The sequence below is a fragment of the Jaculus jaculus genome, chromosome 15 (genome assembly GCF_020740685.1).
Source record: "Jaculus jaculus isolate mJacJac1 chromosome 15, mJacJac1.mat.Y.cur, whole genome shotgun sequence".
Taxonomy (NCBI): Eukaryota; Metazoa; Chordata; class Mammalia; order Rodentia; family Dipodidae; genus Jaculus; species Jaculus jaculus.
Genome location: NC_059116.1, coordinates 73,095,261 through 73,109,783, shown reverse-complemented (window position 1 = coordinate 73,109,783; position 14,523 = coordinate 73,095,261). Strand labels below are relative to the sequence as shown.

Below are 14,523 nucleotides of genomic sequence, written 5' to 3'. Positions count from 1 at the left end.
GGATAGCAGTGAATGAGTCTTAACCGAATCCAAGTGGACCTGTGACAAATGCCACCTGTTGCCAAACCCGTTGACAAAATATGACAGCCCTGCACTTGGGGGCAATTGTCTTTTTCACCAGCAGACATAGTGTCATCTTTAAGGCTGTCCCGAGAGCTAGTTAAGCCTTTCATCCAGTGCTGTGGCCTCAGAGAAACTGAGAATCGCAAAAACTGCAGTTTTCAAAACTGTGCAAGGCAGCAAAGGGCTTTGCAAATTGCTCAGACATGTGTTTGGCTGGTCCAGGGTGGTTCTCCTGGAAACAGGCCATGCTGCCGCTTGGAAGCCAGCAGAGTGCACGCCAAGCTGTCAGTGCCTAGCAAGGAATGGGATTGTAATGTCCAGGAACGAAAGGAGGAGGCAAGACGAGCAGTGGTCCCTCATCTGTCATTGCACTGCTCTTGCATAAAGCAAGGGAGCTCGGTCTTCTGGAACGCAGCCTTCTCCATCAGGTCTCGGGTTGTGAGACCACACTGACCCTCGTCTACCTGCCCCTGTCTCGGATGCACGCCGTTGACTGTCCGGAGATGCCACTGCATAAAGCAGGCTTCAGAGGCAGGCCTGGAACTAAAGCTTGCCCTTCCATAAGCCGGCCGTGGTGTCTCATTACCCAGCTTACTTAGTTTCACCATCAGGGAACTAGGAGAGCCATGGAATGGCTGTGGAGATCAAATATCCCCCAGGGAATAATTTTTATAATATGCGTGGCATGATAAGTGGCATGTTGAAATGCCATTGTTAAGAAGTAATCAAGTTATCTTATGCTTAAAGGTAAATTTGGGATGGCGTGGTTTAGTTTATGTGTTTTCTCTGCATGATGTGGGACAGGACTTACCTTTCTGGGAATTACTTGATAAAAGATTCTTTACTTCTCCCATACTGCCCTTTTCTCTTCCTTTTTCTTTCTCCTTCTTTCCCCTTCTGCTTTTCCTTCCTTCCCTCCTCTCTTCCTTCAACAGTATCTTGCTATATAACCCCAGCTGGCCTCAAACTTAATCCTCCACCCCCACCCAGCCTTGCAGGCGGTGGACTTCCGTGAGCGCCACCATGCCCAGTGGTGAGAAGGTTCTTGATCACTGACCAGCAGAAGTGGAAGAAGACCCCTGTGCACTAGAACACACTGGGAGGAATGTCTGTCAAGCTTCTTCAGCCTTGGAGTAAAGGGCTGGTGACACACTAACCTGACCAAGCATTGCACAGCCTTGGTGTCTCCTAATACTCCATCGAGAAATAACGCAAATGCTATCATTGTGTAGGGTTCTACCAGTGCATATTATTGGATCTTCTTAAATAGTTCACAATACTTACAGTTTATAAGTATAAAGATAAAATAGTATTGTTTGCTGTGGCGGGGGGGTTGTTTTCTTTGGTTGAGACAGTCTCATGTATCGCAGCAGGCTGATCTGAAACTTACTACATAGCCAAGGTCGACCTTAAGCTTCTGATCCTCCTGTCTATAGACCTGGGTGCTGATGCTGAAGGTGTTCACCAGTATGCCCGGTGGATGCAGGCACCAAGGCTCTGTGCATGCCGGACAAGCACCCGTCTAGCTGAACCACATCCCCAGCCCCTCATTTACATGCATTTAACTGCTAATACACTTGACCTGCTGTTCATAACCTTAATGAATCTGACATTTCTTCCTTGTAAATAATGTCACATCCTTTGGTCATTTTCTTATGCAGGACTGATTTTTATTGATCTAGGATGGCTCACTGCATATTGATAATAGACACGACTTTCCTATGTGCAGCTTCCCAGTCATTTATGGTCTTTCTTTTTAATTGAAGTAGAAGTTTAAAATTTATTTTCACTAAAATAATTGGCAGTTTTTTTTTGTAATTACTTTCATCTCTATATACTTTAAAACTTTCCCTTCACTACAAAGCCTGTATTTTCGTATACATATTTGAGTGTGCAGTTACCTTTGTTTATCCCCTAGTCTAGTTTTAATGGCTTTAAATGGTCTAAATTGACACAGTCTTCATGGAAAATGGTTTGTTATATATACCACAGCCCACAAATGATCTAGTATTCTTTGACCCAGTGATTCCACCCCTAAGAATCTAACTTAAGAAAATGATTGCGCGTGTTTTCAAGAATTTCCACATGAAGATCATTGCAACAATGTTTGCAATAGCAAAGAAATGGGCATCACTTAAGCCTCTTCTGGGTGTGGCAAGTAAATGTTCTATAGCTATGCTGTCCCATGTGGTAACCTTTTGCTGTTCAGATTCAAATGTGTTAAAATAACATAAAATGTCTGGGGCCGGGGAGATGACTCAGGAAGTGAAGTGCTTGCTGCACAAGCATGGAAACCTGAGTTTGGGTTGCTAGCACTCTTAGCTAGGGGAATGGTGGTGAGCTTCCAGAATCCCAGCACTAGGAAGGGGGAGCCGGGAGGGTCTCAGGGGCTCTCTGGCTTGCTAGACTGGATGAATCATTGAGCTCTGGGGTCAGTGAGAGACCCTGTCTCAAAAAAGTAAGGTAAAGCCGGGTGTGGTGGCGCACTCCTTTAATCCCAGCACTCAGGAGGCCAAGGTAGGAGGAGCGCCGTGAGATCGAGGCCAGTCTGAGACTCCATAGTGAATTCCAGGTCAGCCTGGGCTAGAGTGAGACCCTGCCTCAAAAAAAAACACAAACAAGTACCTGGCATGGTGGTGCATGCCTTTAATCCTAGCGCTCAGAGGCAGAGGTAGGAGGATCATGGTGAGTTCCAGGCCACCCTGAGACTACACAGTAGATTCCAGGTCAGCCTGTACTAGAGTGAGAACCTACCACAAAATCAAATAAAATAAAATAGCCAAGCAGGGTGGCACAAGCCTCAGAACTCAGGAGGCAGAGGTAGGAGGATCACCATGAGTTCTAGGCCACCCTGAGACAACATAGTGAATGTCAGGTCAGCCTGGGCTAGAGTGAGACCCTATCTCAAAAAACAAAAAAATTTTAAATAAGGTAGAAAAGTGACTGAGGAACACACCCACCATTGACTTCTGCCTACGTGTATGCACTTACACACACCCAAGCATCCACATGCAGTCCCTCACACATGACCACATGCATACATACTATGTAAATATATAAGCCAAAAAAAAATCAAGTAAAATTTAAAACTTCAGCTCTTCAGTTGCAGTGGTCCCATTTCAAGAGCTCGTTAGTTATAATGTGACTATGATTGCCATATTGGCCAGCAAAAACAGAGAATGTCCCTCCTGTCCTGGAAACTTCTAGTCAGTAGTGGTGCTCTGTGACAAGTAAAATCAAGTTTTGAAGGAATACTTAATGACATAAGATAAATTCATCAACGAATAGGGAATAAACATATTATAATACAAAACATGTGGTGGAGACTTCTGGGTAAGACAGCAGCATGGCCATGTCAAAGCAGCCTGGGGAGAATGAGCAGAAAAACAGCAACATACGTTCTTCTACTGAAAAGTGAAGGGGTATAAGGAATTATCAACCATTGCAGAGAAACAGGAGAGACCCAGAACTTCCAAAAGTGGCTCTCGCTGCGGTGCTGATCTGTGCACCGCCAGCCTGGTGCAGCAGAGACGCAGGAGGAGCCGGCGGCGGGCATTCCCCGCTCGCAGCCACCTCCTCACCAGGTCAGGAGACTGAAGGGAAGACCCCGGGGCAGCCGAGCAGCTCCAGGACCACCCGAGGCGGCCTGCTCAGCCTCCCTTCTCCCGCCCGACAGGGCCACCTACTCCCGGAGAGCTCATCGCCCTCCAGCCACACAGCATCCAGCACAGCCGAGCAGAGCCCCAGATCCAGTGGCCCAGGCAGCCTAACGGAATCCACAGCACCAGAGAGGGACCGGGCGGCACTCAGCGCTGGGAGATTGGAGGCCATCCCAAAAGGTAACAGGGCTGCTCACACACAGCCAGGCACATAGCTATGCCTGCGTGGGAAGTACTAATCTCACCTTCCATGTCAGGGCAGGTGTGTGTTAGATTTGACTGATGTCTTCTTGGTGGACTTACCATGCTCAAATAAGCTGTAGTTTGGTAAGAACTATTGTTGCCTTTGGTGTTTCCTGATTTACAGGGCCTTTGTCTTTTTCTTCTGTCATTGGAGGTAGAATATCACTCTTCCCCAGGCTGACCTGGTACCCATTTCAGACCAGAAATCTCAGCCCCCGGTTGAAAGGATTAATGGTATGGGGAAATCTAAGGGACTTTGACATTATTAGATTATCTGTTAGTTTTAATCTTCACTCTTGCATAAATAGTCTGTGATGATTTTGATGGAATGTATATATTGCTCGGTTGAATTGTAGAATTTGCCAGGAATTTGCTCCACCCAGCCCACTAGAATACTTGGACAGCAGGCAAACTCAACACCTAGGCTCACCTCTGCTGGCACTCTGGGAGTACAAGAGCTACACCTGGCAACGTAAACGTCTACACTGAATATATATAAAGTCAGGTTTGCATGGCTAAGAATATTGAAGATAATTAGAAAACCCGAGCATTAAATTAACTAAAGATGCAAAAATCTCTACATTATAATACAAGATACTCAAATTATCAAGATAATACAACTCCCCCAGAAATTATAAATCATCATAAATAACTTCCAGTGAGACTGATTTAGCAGGTAAAGTGTGAGACAATGATTTAAAAAAATGATTATATCTATACTCAAAAAAAAAAGAAGAAGAAATTAAAGAAATCAAAGAAGAAAACAAACTCTTGAAGGAATCCCAAGAGAACACAGGAAATCAACTTAATGAAATAAGGAGGTCAATACAAGACATGAGTAAGGAAATAGAAATAATGAATACCAATCAGAAATGCTAGTAATGAAAATCGGAGTAAGCCAAATAGAAAACTCTGCAGAAAGCCTCACCAGTAGAATGGAGGAAGGAGAGGACAGAGTATCTAAGCTAGAAGACCAGGTGTCAGATCTAACACAGCCCAACAAAGAGCAAGACAAGCTAGTAGGAGGCATGAGTGGGAATTTCAAGACATTTGGGACACTATGAGAGATCAAACATAAGAATTCAGGGCATAGTAGGTAATTTCAACAAAATTGAAAATTTTGTGGAATTTAGAAGAAATCTAGAAGAAAATTTCTCCCAAAGAGGGAAAGTGATGCCAATACAGATACAGGAAGCCAGACAGACAAAATCAGGAAAGGACCTCTCCTCACCATATTATAATTAAACTACAAAACACACAAACAAAAGAAAATATATTAAAATCAGTTAGAGAGAAAAAGCAAGTCACAAAGGCAAGCCCATCAGGATCATAGCAGATTACTCAACACAAACCTTAAGAGCCGGAAGGGCTTGGAATGATGTATTCCAAGTTTTGAAAGTTAACAACTGTCAACCAAGATTATTTCATCCTGCAAAGCTATCCATCCAAATTGACAGAGAAATAAGGACATTCCACGAGGTGGCGCATGCATCTGGAGTTCATTTGCAGTGGCTGGAGGCCCTGGTGTGCCCATTCTCTCCCTCTCTATCTCTCTCTCTTAAATAAATAAATAAAAATTAACAAATTTTTTTTAAAAAAGGTCACTTTATATTGATTAAAATAATAATCCAACAGGAGGACATTACAATTCTAAACCTATATGCACCCAACATGGGGGCTCTCAATTTCATCCAACAAACATTATTACAATTAAGTTCACAGATAACAACAAACATAATTGTAGTGGGTGACTTTAACACCCACTCTCATCAATTTATGGGTCATCCCAGCAAAAAATAAACAGAAAAGCATCAGATTAAATGATCTCACAGAACAAATGGACCTAACAGATATCTACAGAACATTTCACCCAAATGCTGCAAAATACACGTTCTTTTCAGCAGCACATGAAACATTCTCTAAAGTAGACCATATATTAGGACACAAAGAAATCTTAACAAATAAAGGAAAATTGGAATAATCCCTTGCACTCCATCTGATCATAATGGGATTAAACTACAATCCAACAGCAAGAAAAGCTATAGAGCATACACAAAATCATGGAAACTAAACAATACACTATTTAATGATGAATGGGTCAATGAAGAAATTAAGAAGGAAATAAAAAGTTCATAAAATCAAATGATAATGAGAACATAACATAGTAAAACCTTTGGGAAACAATGAAGGCAGTTCTAAGAGGGAAATTTATAGCTTTACATGCCTGCATTAAGAAATTAGAGGGGCTGGAGAAATGGGTTAGCAGTTAAGGCATTGGCCTGCAAAGCCAAAGGATCCCAGTTCGATTCCTCAGGACCCACGTAAGCCAGATACACAAGGGGGCGCATGCATCTGGAGTTTGTTTGCAGTGGCTAGAGTCCCTGGTGTGCCCATTCTCTCTCTCTCCCTCTTTCTCTCTCTCAAATAAATAAGTAATAATAATGATAAAGAAATTAGAAAGGTTGCAAGTAAACAACTTAATGCTTCATGTTAAGGCCTTGGAAAAAGAAAAACAAGGCAAACCAAAAATCAGTAGACAGGAAGAAAATAATAAAGATTAGGGCAGAAATTAATAAAATAGAAACCAAGAGCCAGGCGTGGTGGCACACACCTTAAATCCCAGCACTTGGGAGGCAGAGGTAGGAGGATCATGGTGAGTTTGAGGCCACCTGGAAACTACATAGTGAATTCCAGGTCAGCCTGGACTAGAATGAAACCCTACCTCAAAAAAACAAAAATAAATTAATTAATTAAAGTAAAATAGAAACCAAAAACAATAGTACAAAGAATCAATAAAACAGAGTTGGCTCTTTGAAAGAATAACAATATTGATAAACCCTTAGCAAACATAACTAAGAGAAAGAGAGAAGAGACACAAATCAATAACATTAGAGGTGAAAAAGGCACTATTACAACAGATATCAAAGAAATCCAGAAAATCATAAGGACATAATTTAAGAACATACACCTCACTAAGTCTTAAAATCTGAAAAAAATGGATTATTTCCTAGATTTATATGACCTATCAAAATTAGACCAAGATGAGATAAGCCATTTAAATAGAACTATAACAAGTATGGCATTTATTTAAAAATTTATCTTAAAAATCTCCCAAGTAAAAAATGTCCAGGCCCAGATGGATTCACTGGTGAATTTTACCAGGCCTTCATGGAAGAACTAACACCAATGCTTCTCAAACTTTTCCATAAAATAGAAAAGGAAGGAATACTATCAAACTCCTTCTATGAAGTCAGCATTACCTTGATTCCAAAACCAGACAAAGACAGAACAAAAAGAAAAAAAAAAAAAAAAAGAAAATTTCAGACCAATCTCCCCCATGAATATAGATATAAAAATTCTCAACAAAATGTTGGCAAACAGAATACAAGAATATATCATAAAGATCATTCACGCCGACCAAGTAGGCTTTATCCCAGAGACGCAAGGATGGTTAACATATGCAAAACATGTGGTGGTGGGGTTGGAGAGACGGTTCAGTGGTTAAGCACTTGCCTGTGAAGCCTAACGACCCTGCCTGGTTCAAGGCTCGTATCACCAGGACCCATGTAAACCAGATGTACAAGGTGACTCATGCATCTGGAGTTTGTTTGCAGTGGCTAGAGGCCCTGGTGCAACCATTCTCTCTCTCTCTCTCTCTCTCTCTCTCTCTCTCTCTTTCTCTCTGTCTGTCTCTCTCAAATAAATAAATAAAAATAAACAAAAATTTAAGAAAAATACATGGGGGTGATAAGAATCCGGCCTGCTTGCAATAACTTTAACCACCAAGTCATGCTGTTCAGAAGAAAGTCTAAAGACACACAGGTAATAGGAACTAAATGAAAACTTGGGGAAACTTAACACCTGACACCACTCAGTAATTGGTCATTGGTTCAAAATCCAAATGAGGGTTGTGATGTTAGATTACATACATGACGTAGTTAACACGGGATTCTGTGGCCATCAGTAGTCACAAAAGAAGTCACGATTTTCCCTCTGCCAGCATCTGTTATACAGTCATGAGAGCAACTTGGCCAGCAAATAGCACTTAAGAACTAGTCGTGATAAACAAGAACTTTATAGCATACTTAAGCATGAAAAAGCTAGCAGCTTCTCAAACATGGGTAAATAACCAGCCACTATGACAGCAAACTTTACTTTGATGTGGTTAAAACTTTGGGAAAAACTTGAGAATCATAAAGGCAATTTGGATCCAACTTTCCCAGTGAGAATGACTAAAACATCCCCAAGTAAAATGCATTCTTTTAAGATATTCAAAGTTTCAAAGATCTAACAAAATAGTGATTAAAAAGGGATGTGGCATAGATGAAAACTGAGATCATGTTTTCCTAAAATAGATTTATAGTGGAGCACCTGTGAACTAACTTGAGGCTGGAATGAAGCACAGAAAAGCAGAGGCTAGGGCTGGAGCGATGGCTTAGTGATTGAGATGCTTGCCTGTGGAGCCTAAGGACCCAGGTTCCACTATCCAGGTCCCTCATAAGCCAGATACAGTGATTCAAGTACACAAAGGGGCACATGCATCTGGAATTCAATTGCAGTGGCTGGAGGTTCTAGAACTCTCTCTCTCTCTCTCTCTCTTTCTCATAAAAAAGGCCAGTTTATTGGGCTTCCCTCAAAAAAACAAAAATGAAAGAAAGGAAGAGGGAAAGGGAAGGAAAGGAAAGAAAAAGCAGGAAGTAGATGCTAGCCAGGCGTGGTGTAGTATGCCTTTAATCTCAGCACTCAGGAGGCAGAGGTAGAAGGAGTTCATATGACTACATAGTGAATTCCAAGTTAGCCTCAGCTAGAGTGAGACCCTATGTCAAACAATCAAAAAAGGGTCTAGCGAGATGGCTCACAGGTTAAGGCGCTTGCCTAAGGACCCAGACTTGAATACCTAGGACCCACAGAAAGCCAAATGCACAAGATGGTGCATGTCAGGAGTTCTCTTGCAGTGGCTAGAGGTCCTGGTGTATCCATTCTCCCTCTCTCTCTCTCTCTCTCTCTCTCTTTCTCTCTCTCTCTCTCTCTCTCTCCTTATAAATAAATTTTAAATTTTTTTAAAAGAAAAGCTGACATAAATGAAAGGAGTCTGGGGACCAGATAAAGAGGGTCCAACATCAGAATCAAATATGAAGAAATGAACTGAAGAAATTTCATAGATCATGGTAGAGAATTACCCATGCATGAAATCCATGGATCCATGAAATATGTACCTTTCAAGCAGATGAAATAAGAAGAAATCCACCCCTAAACCATCATGTTCAACTACAGCAAGCTGCAGGCACAAGGGAACATCTTCAGAACAGTCAATAATAATAATAAATCCCCTTAGAAGAACAACAGTTAAAAATGTTACTCACTTTCAACATCAACAATGGAAATCAGTAGACAATGAAAGCCTGCCTAGATGTTTACACCCAGCAAAAATATCCTCAAAGAAGGAAATAAAGCACATCACTTTTTCAACCAACTGGAAACTTCAATTCTTCTCAACACACTTGCACTTTGAAAGATCTTATCAGGAGCCAGGCATGGTGGTGCATGCCTTTAATCCCAGCGCTCAGGAAACAGAGGTAGAAGGATTGTTGTGAGACTGACCAAGGCCAGCCTGAGACTACAGAGTGAATTCCAGGTCAGCCTGGGCTACAGTGAGACCCTGCCTCAAAAAATCAATCAATAAATAAAAGAGCTTACCAGGGCTGGTCTGTAGCTCAGTATGTGTGAGTTCAATCCACAGCATTGCAAAATAAATAAATTATTATTTTTTAAATGTAACAGCATCAATTGTCGGAGTTGTGGAAAAGAAAAATAGTTGGGGCGTAGACTCAGTAGGTTAAGAGTGCTTGCTGTACAGGCACGAAGAGCTAACTTTGATCCCCACAACCACACACAAAGCTGACCATGGGTGAGCATGCCTGTAGCCTCGGTGCTTAGCATCTGTGACAGAAGGAGCACTGAGCTCACTGGAAAGCCAGTCTAACTGAAGAAAGGTGAGATCCAGGTTCAGAGAGAAAGACTGTTTAGAGAAGTAAGAAGGATGAACGGTAGGGGAGGACGCTGGGTGTCCACGTGTGCCCATAGCACATGGCACACACACACCTGCATACACATGTCATACATCTCACACACACGCACTCCTAAACACACCGCAATACACACACACACACCTCAAAAAAGTGAAGTTTAAAAAATGACTCGGTGTTGGAGAACTACCAGGATGATGATCTGCTTTCACTACTTAAAAATGACACCAGTACTTTGAAAGAAATAGCTAAGCTGTATCTTGATGTCACATTTTGAAAAACATTCCTACTATTTTGGGCTAGAAGAAACTTAAATACCATGAGGACTGCCATATTTTCCCACATCATTCCAAAATTCAAATGACCCTTTTGCAAGTGAGAATAAACACCTGCAATATTTCATTCGCGGGTACCAGGTTCAGCCCCATGTGGGGAAGACTCCCGCGTGGAGACAGGCTGGATGCAGGGCTCTACTGAGCTATGAAATACTTGTGTGCTCACTGAGCTGCCTACATGTTATTAATTGAACAGCTATCTAATAAACTTTAAAAGAAACATTAAGACACTTCAGTTTTGATGAATATAATGATACTAAGCAGCCAGTAATATCAGTTTATACTTTGTGAATATACTTAAATACTAAATTCTGACATTTTTGACACCATAATACAGGAATCACCTTTCAAATGATTTCTATGAAAAAAATGTAAACAGTTGCATTTTTAGGAATTTAGTTTCTCAGAACAGATTACATATTCCCTCATATCTCTCTAGTCTTGGGCTTTCATTTCATGGAAATTTCATTGCCCATTTGGTGAAAATATCACCCCCGCAAACGATTGAGAACTAAATTCTTTGCCCTAAGTATATATCAATTAGGGGATTATTGTTTTAAATTTGTGTGTGTATGATGTATGTATACACATGTTCGTGTGTGGGGACACAAGACTCCTGTATGCCACGGATGTGTGTGCAAAGGCCGGAGGACTCCCTCGCTTCGGTCCTCACCTTCCACCTTGGTTTGAGGCATAATCTTCTGCTCTTCACCACTGCATCTGTCAGGGTAGCTGGACCACAAGCTTCCAGGTATTCTCCTGACTCCCATCTCACCACAGATACACTGGGGTTACAGACACGCACCAGGGCTTATGTGGGTTCTGGAAACCCAGTATCTCATGCTTATGTGGCAAGTGTTACCCACTGAGCTATCTCTGCAGCCTATCAATGGGGTATTTCTAGTGATTCTGCTCCACTGGCCTCAAAGAAATCACTGATGAACAGAATTATCATTGATAATAGTACTCTTCTGTCTTATTTCATCTGTTTGGCACCAGGTCTTAAAATGCAGCCCAGGTTGGCCTAGAACTTGTCATATGACCCAGGCTGACCTTGAACTCATGGTCCTCCTGTCTCACCCTCTTGAGTATCTGAGGTGCGCACCACCATGCTCAATTGACAAGGACACTGTTGAGTGCCCTCCCAGTGCATTCCTCTCTCACTCCCATGGTCACTCTGCCAGTGCTATTTTTGCCAAGGGGTTTCTATGGCATATCCCTCTGCTCTGTTGAAAACATAGTTTCTATCAATGGTTTAAACAAATCGGCTCAAAGATGTCTCTCTGTAAGTAGGAATAACTGGGCATTAAAGTGGGCATTTGGCATCAACCAAATTTCATCCACAAGGCAGGTCATTATCCCAAGTAAAATTAGGAGGAAGCAGTGGGCACTCACCTGGCGGAGTTTGGTTCCCACCATAGAGGCACTTATGTCAAGCACAAAAACCACGTTCTTGGGTAGAGGTGGAAGGTCTTTAGGAGCAAAGTAGTGCACAAAATAACCATTTAGAACCTAGTGGAGGGAAAATAAAGTAGCCACTGTGAGACACAGAATAAAGAGAGAAGTTACCTGAAATGGATTCACTTTGGAACTTCTAGAACTCAAGACAGCATAAAACACCATAGTGCAGCATTTCAAACCCAGAGCAAAAGCATATGTAGTACTGAACTCTCGAAGAGGACTGGTTAGTACAACTAATGCAATTAGAGTAGAATCTTCTCTTTCAAATATGTTGATCTCTGGGGAATGTAACTAATGGCAGAGTGCAAATGTTTATCTCCCTTATCATCAAAAGATAATGAAAAATAATAATGACTTTACTTTTTAAGAATCCTGCTTCCTTCATTAATTAGTTTTATTTACATATTTTATTTATTTATTTGAAAGAAAGAAAGAAAGAAAGAGAGGGGCAGATAGAGCGAGAGAATGGGCACGTCAGGGCCTGCAGCCACGGCAAATAAACTCCAGATGTGTGCGCCGCCTTGTGTATCTGGCTTATGTGGGGACTGGTAATTAAACCTGGAGCCTTAGATTTCACAGGCAAGTGCCTTAACTGCTAAGCCATCTCTGAAGCCCCATTAACTAATTTTTAATCAAACAATTTTAAAAGAAGTCTTCTTAATTAGTTTATTTTGGCCTGTGTACGTGTAGAAAAATGCATGTGTGCCGACGTATTCCTATGTGTCTGGGTACACATGTGGGGAGATGGTTGTGCAGGTATATGTGGGGCAGAGATCAAATTGGGGCTCTCAGTCACTCTCCACCTCAGTCTTTGAGGCAGGGTCTCTCACTGAACCTAGAGCTCAAAGACTCAACTAGACTAGCTATCTAGTAAGCTCCAGACATCCGGTCTCCATCTCCCCGCCGTTAGGATCACAGGCGCAGGCCTCTATACCCAGCATTTATGTGAACTCCTGAGAGCTCAAGTCAGTTGCTTGCACCAATATGGCATGCATTCTGCTCCCTGAACCATCTCCCCAGCACTTATCCAGCATCTAACACATTGAGATATCAGGGTTGTCTGCATTCTGGATGCACATGAATTCATTTTAATATTCTTACCTTGTCTCGGGAACACTAAAACCTAAAGGGAAATAAGCTACAGCACAGTGTCTTTAATTAAAATTGGAGACAAGCTAAACTTCTAACCTGATCTAAAGCACCACAGGGGAAATTGCGCATTCCATTTGCCGCACAGGTTCCTGAAACAGGAAGCAGTGTCCTTGTCAACCTACAAGGAAGCATCACCAGCCTCTTTGAAGACATGCTTTTGGGTTTAACCAATTTTACTGAGAACCCGAAAAATCTTTTGCCCGTAGGTAATTACTGGAATCCACAATTCTGAATCTAACAGAAACTATCAAGCCAACAAAAGTTGAATACCACAGGACCTATTACCTGGATGTCTCCAATGCTCTGCTCCCTCTTGACATCATATCGGATGATGAAATCTCCCAAGATTCCATTCTGGGCGATCTTGGCTTGTTGAACCACACTAGGCTTAAAAACAACTTTGGCAAAAGTTTCATTTTGGTTGATAATAGTAGAAGGAGGAGGTCCAAAATCATCTACAAATAAGATATGAACATAATAAACAAATGACTTATATAAATATGTTCCTAAAAAGACAGCTTTTTGCATAGTCACAGGGCATTAGATGTGATCTTAATGCAGATTCATTGCAGATGTTCACAGAATCGTCTAAGAGCGTGCACTGTTAACACGTCACGACGTAAGAGATATGCTACCAGGTATTAGGCCTTTGTGCTCCCTTTCCACCTTTTCTTTTCTTATCCCCAGGGCTCACTGGCTAGTTAGTGTAGCTGAATTGATGATCTCTAGGTTCAGCAAGAGCAGCTGTCTCAAAGAGTAAGGTGGAGAATGACTAAGAAAGACCCCAACACAGACCTCTAGTGTCCACATATACACACGTGCATACACACACCAGCACACACATGCCTCCCCCCCCCACACGAGCATGCAAAAACTGAGTGAACACACAAAAGTACAAAAGGCAAACAAACCCTAACGTACCCATCATCTAACTTTAACCCGATCAACATTTTGAGATTGTTTGCATGTGTTTAATCTCACCTTTTTTTCTACATTATCTAAAACATGTCAGACATATTTCTTCCATAAATACTTTAGCATGTATCTCTACCTGTAAGATGTTTTTTTTCTCTCATAACCACAAAACCTTTATCACAAGCACCAAAATGACGGTACAGTGTTTTATGATCATCTAACAGTCTTTGCTCAATTTCCCTAAAAATGTCGTGGTGTGGTTAGTTGGTTTGAATCACGATGAAAACGAAGTTCCCACATCACATTTGATTGTATGTGTAAAGTCCTTCTCCACCTACGAGTGTCCCTTCTCTGTACCCTCTTTTCTAAGTGTGTGTGCGTGTGCGTGCATGCGTGTGTGTGTGTTCTAAAACACGGATTATCTGTTCAATGGGATTTTTCACATTTCACATTGTGTTCTTCAACTTCTGTCTCTCTTCTGCTCACTTCTAAGCTTGGCTGACATCGTAGCCCACAGAGGAGCCATTATGAAATCTGTAGGTACTGACGACCCAACACTCTTGTTATCAAGCTCCACCTGGTGATTTTGCCAGTTTTTGATGGGTGACATGCCCACTATTTCATTACACTTGCCAAGTGATTCCTTTGGTTTTTCATGTCTTCCATTTG

The 14,523-nt window shown here is 41.8% G+C and overlaps 1 protein-coding gene across 1 annotated transcript in view; it reads right to left on the bottom strand.

Moving 5' to 3' along the window:
* The window catches only part of Itih5 (inter-alpha-trypsin inhibitor heavy chain 5), a 78,883-nt gene that overhangs the window by 41,947 nt on the left and 22,413 nt on the right, over positions 1-14,523 (bottom strand). The window contains exons 3-4 of the mRNA XM_045134959.1: positions 13,225-13,394; positions 11,722-11,838 (exon numbers count right to left, since the gene is read on the bottom strand). Of these exons, the coding sequence (XP_044990894.1) occupies positions 11,722-11,838; positions 13,225-13,394 (287 nt within the window). The remainder of the gene's footprint in view (positions 1-11,721; positions 11,839-13,224; positions 13,395-14,523) is intronic.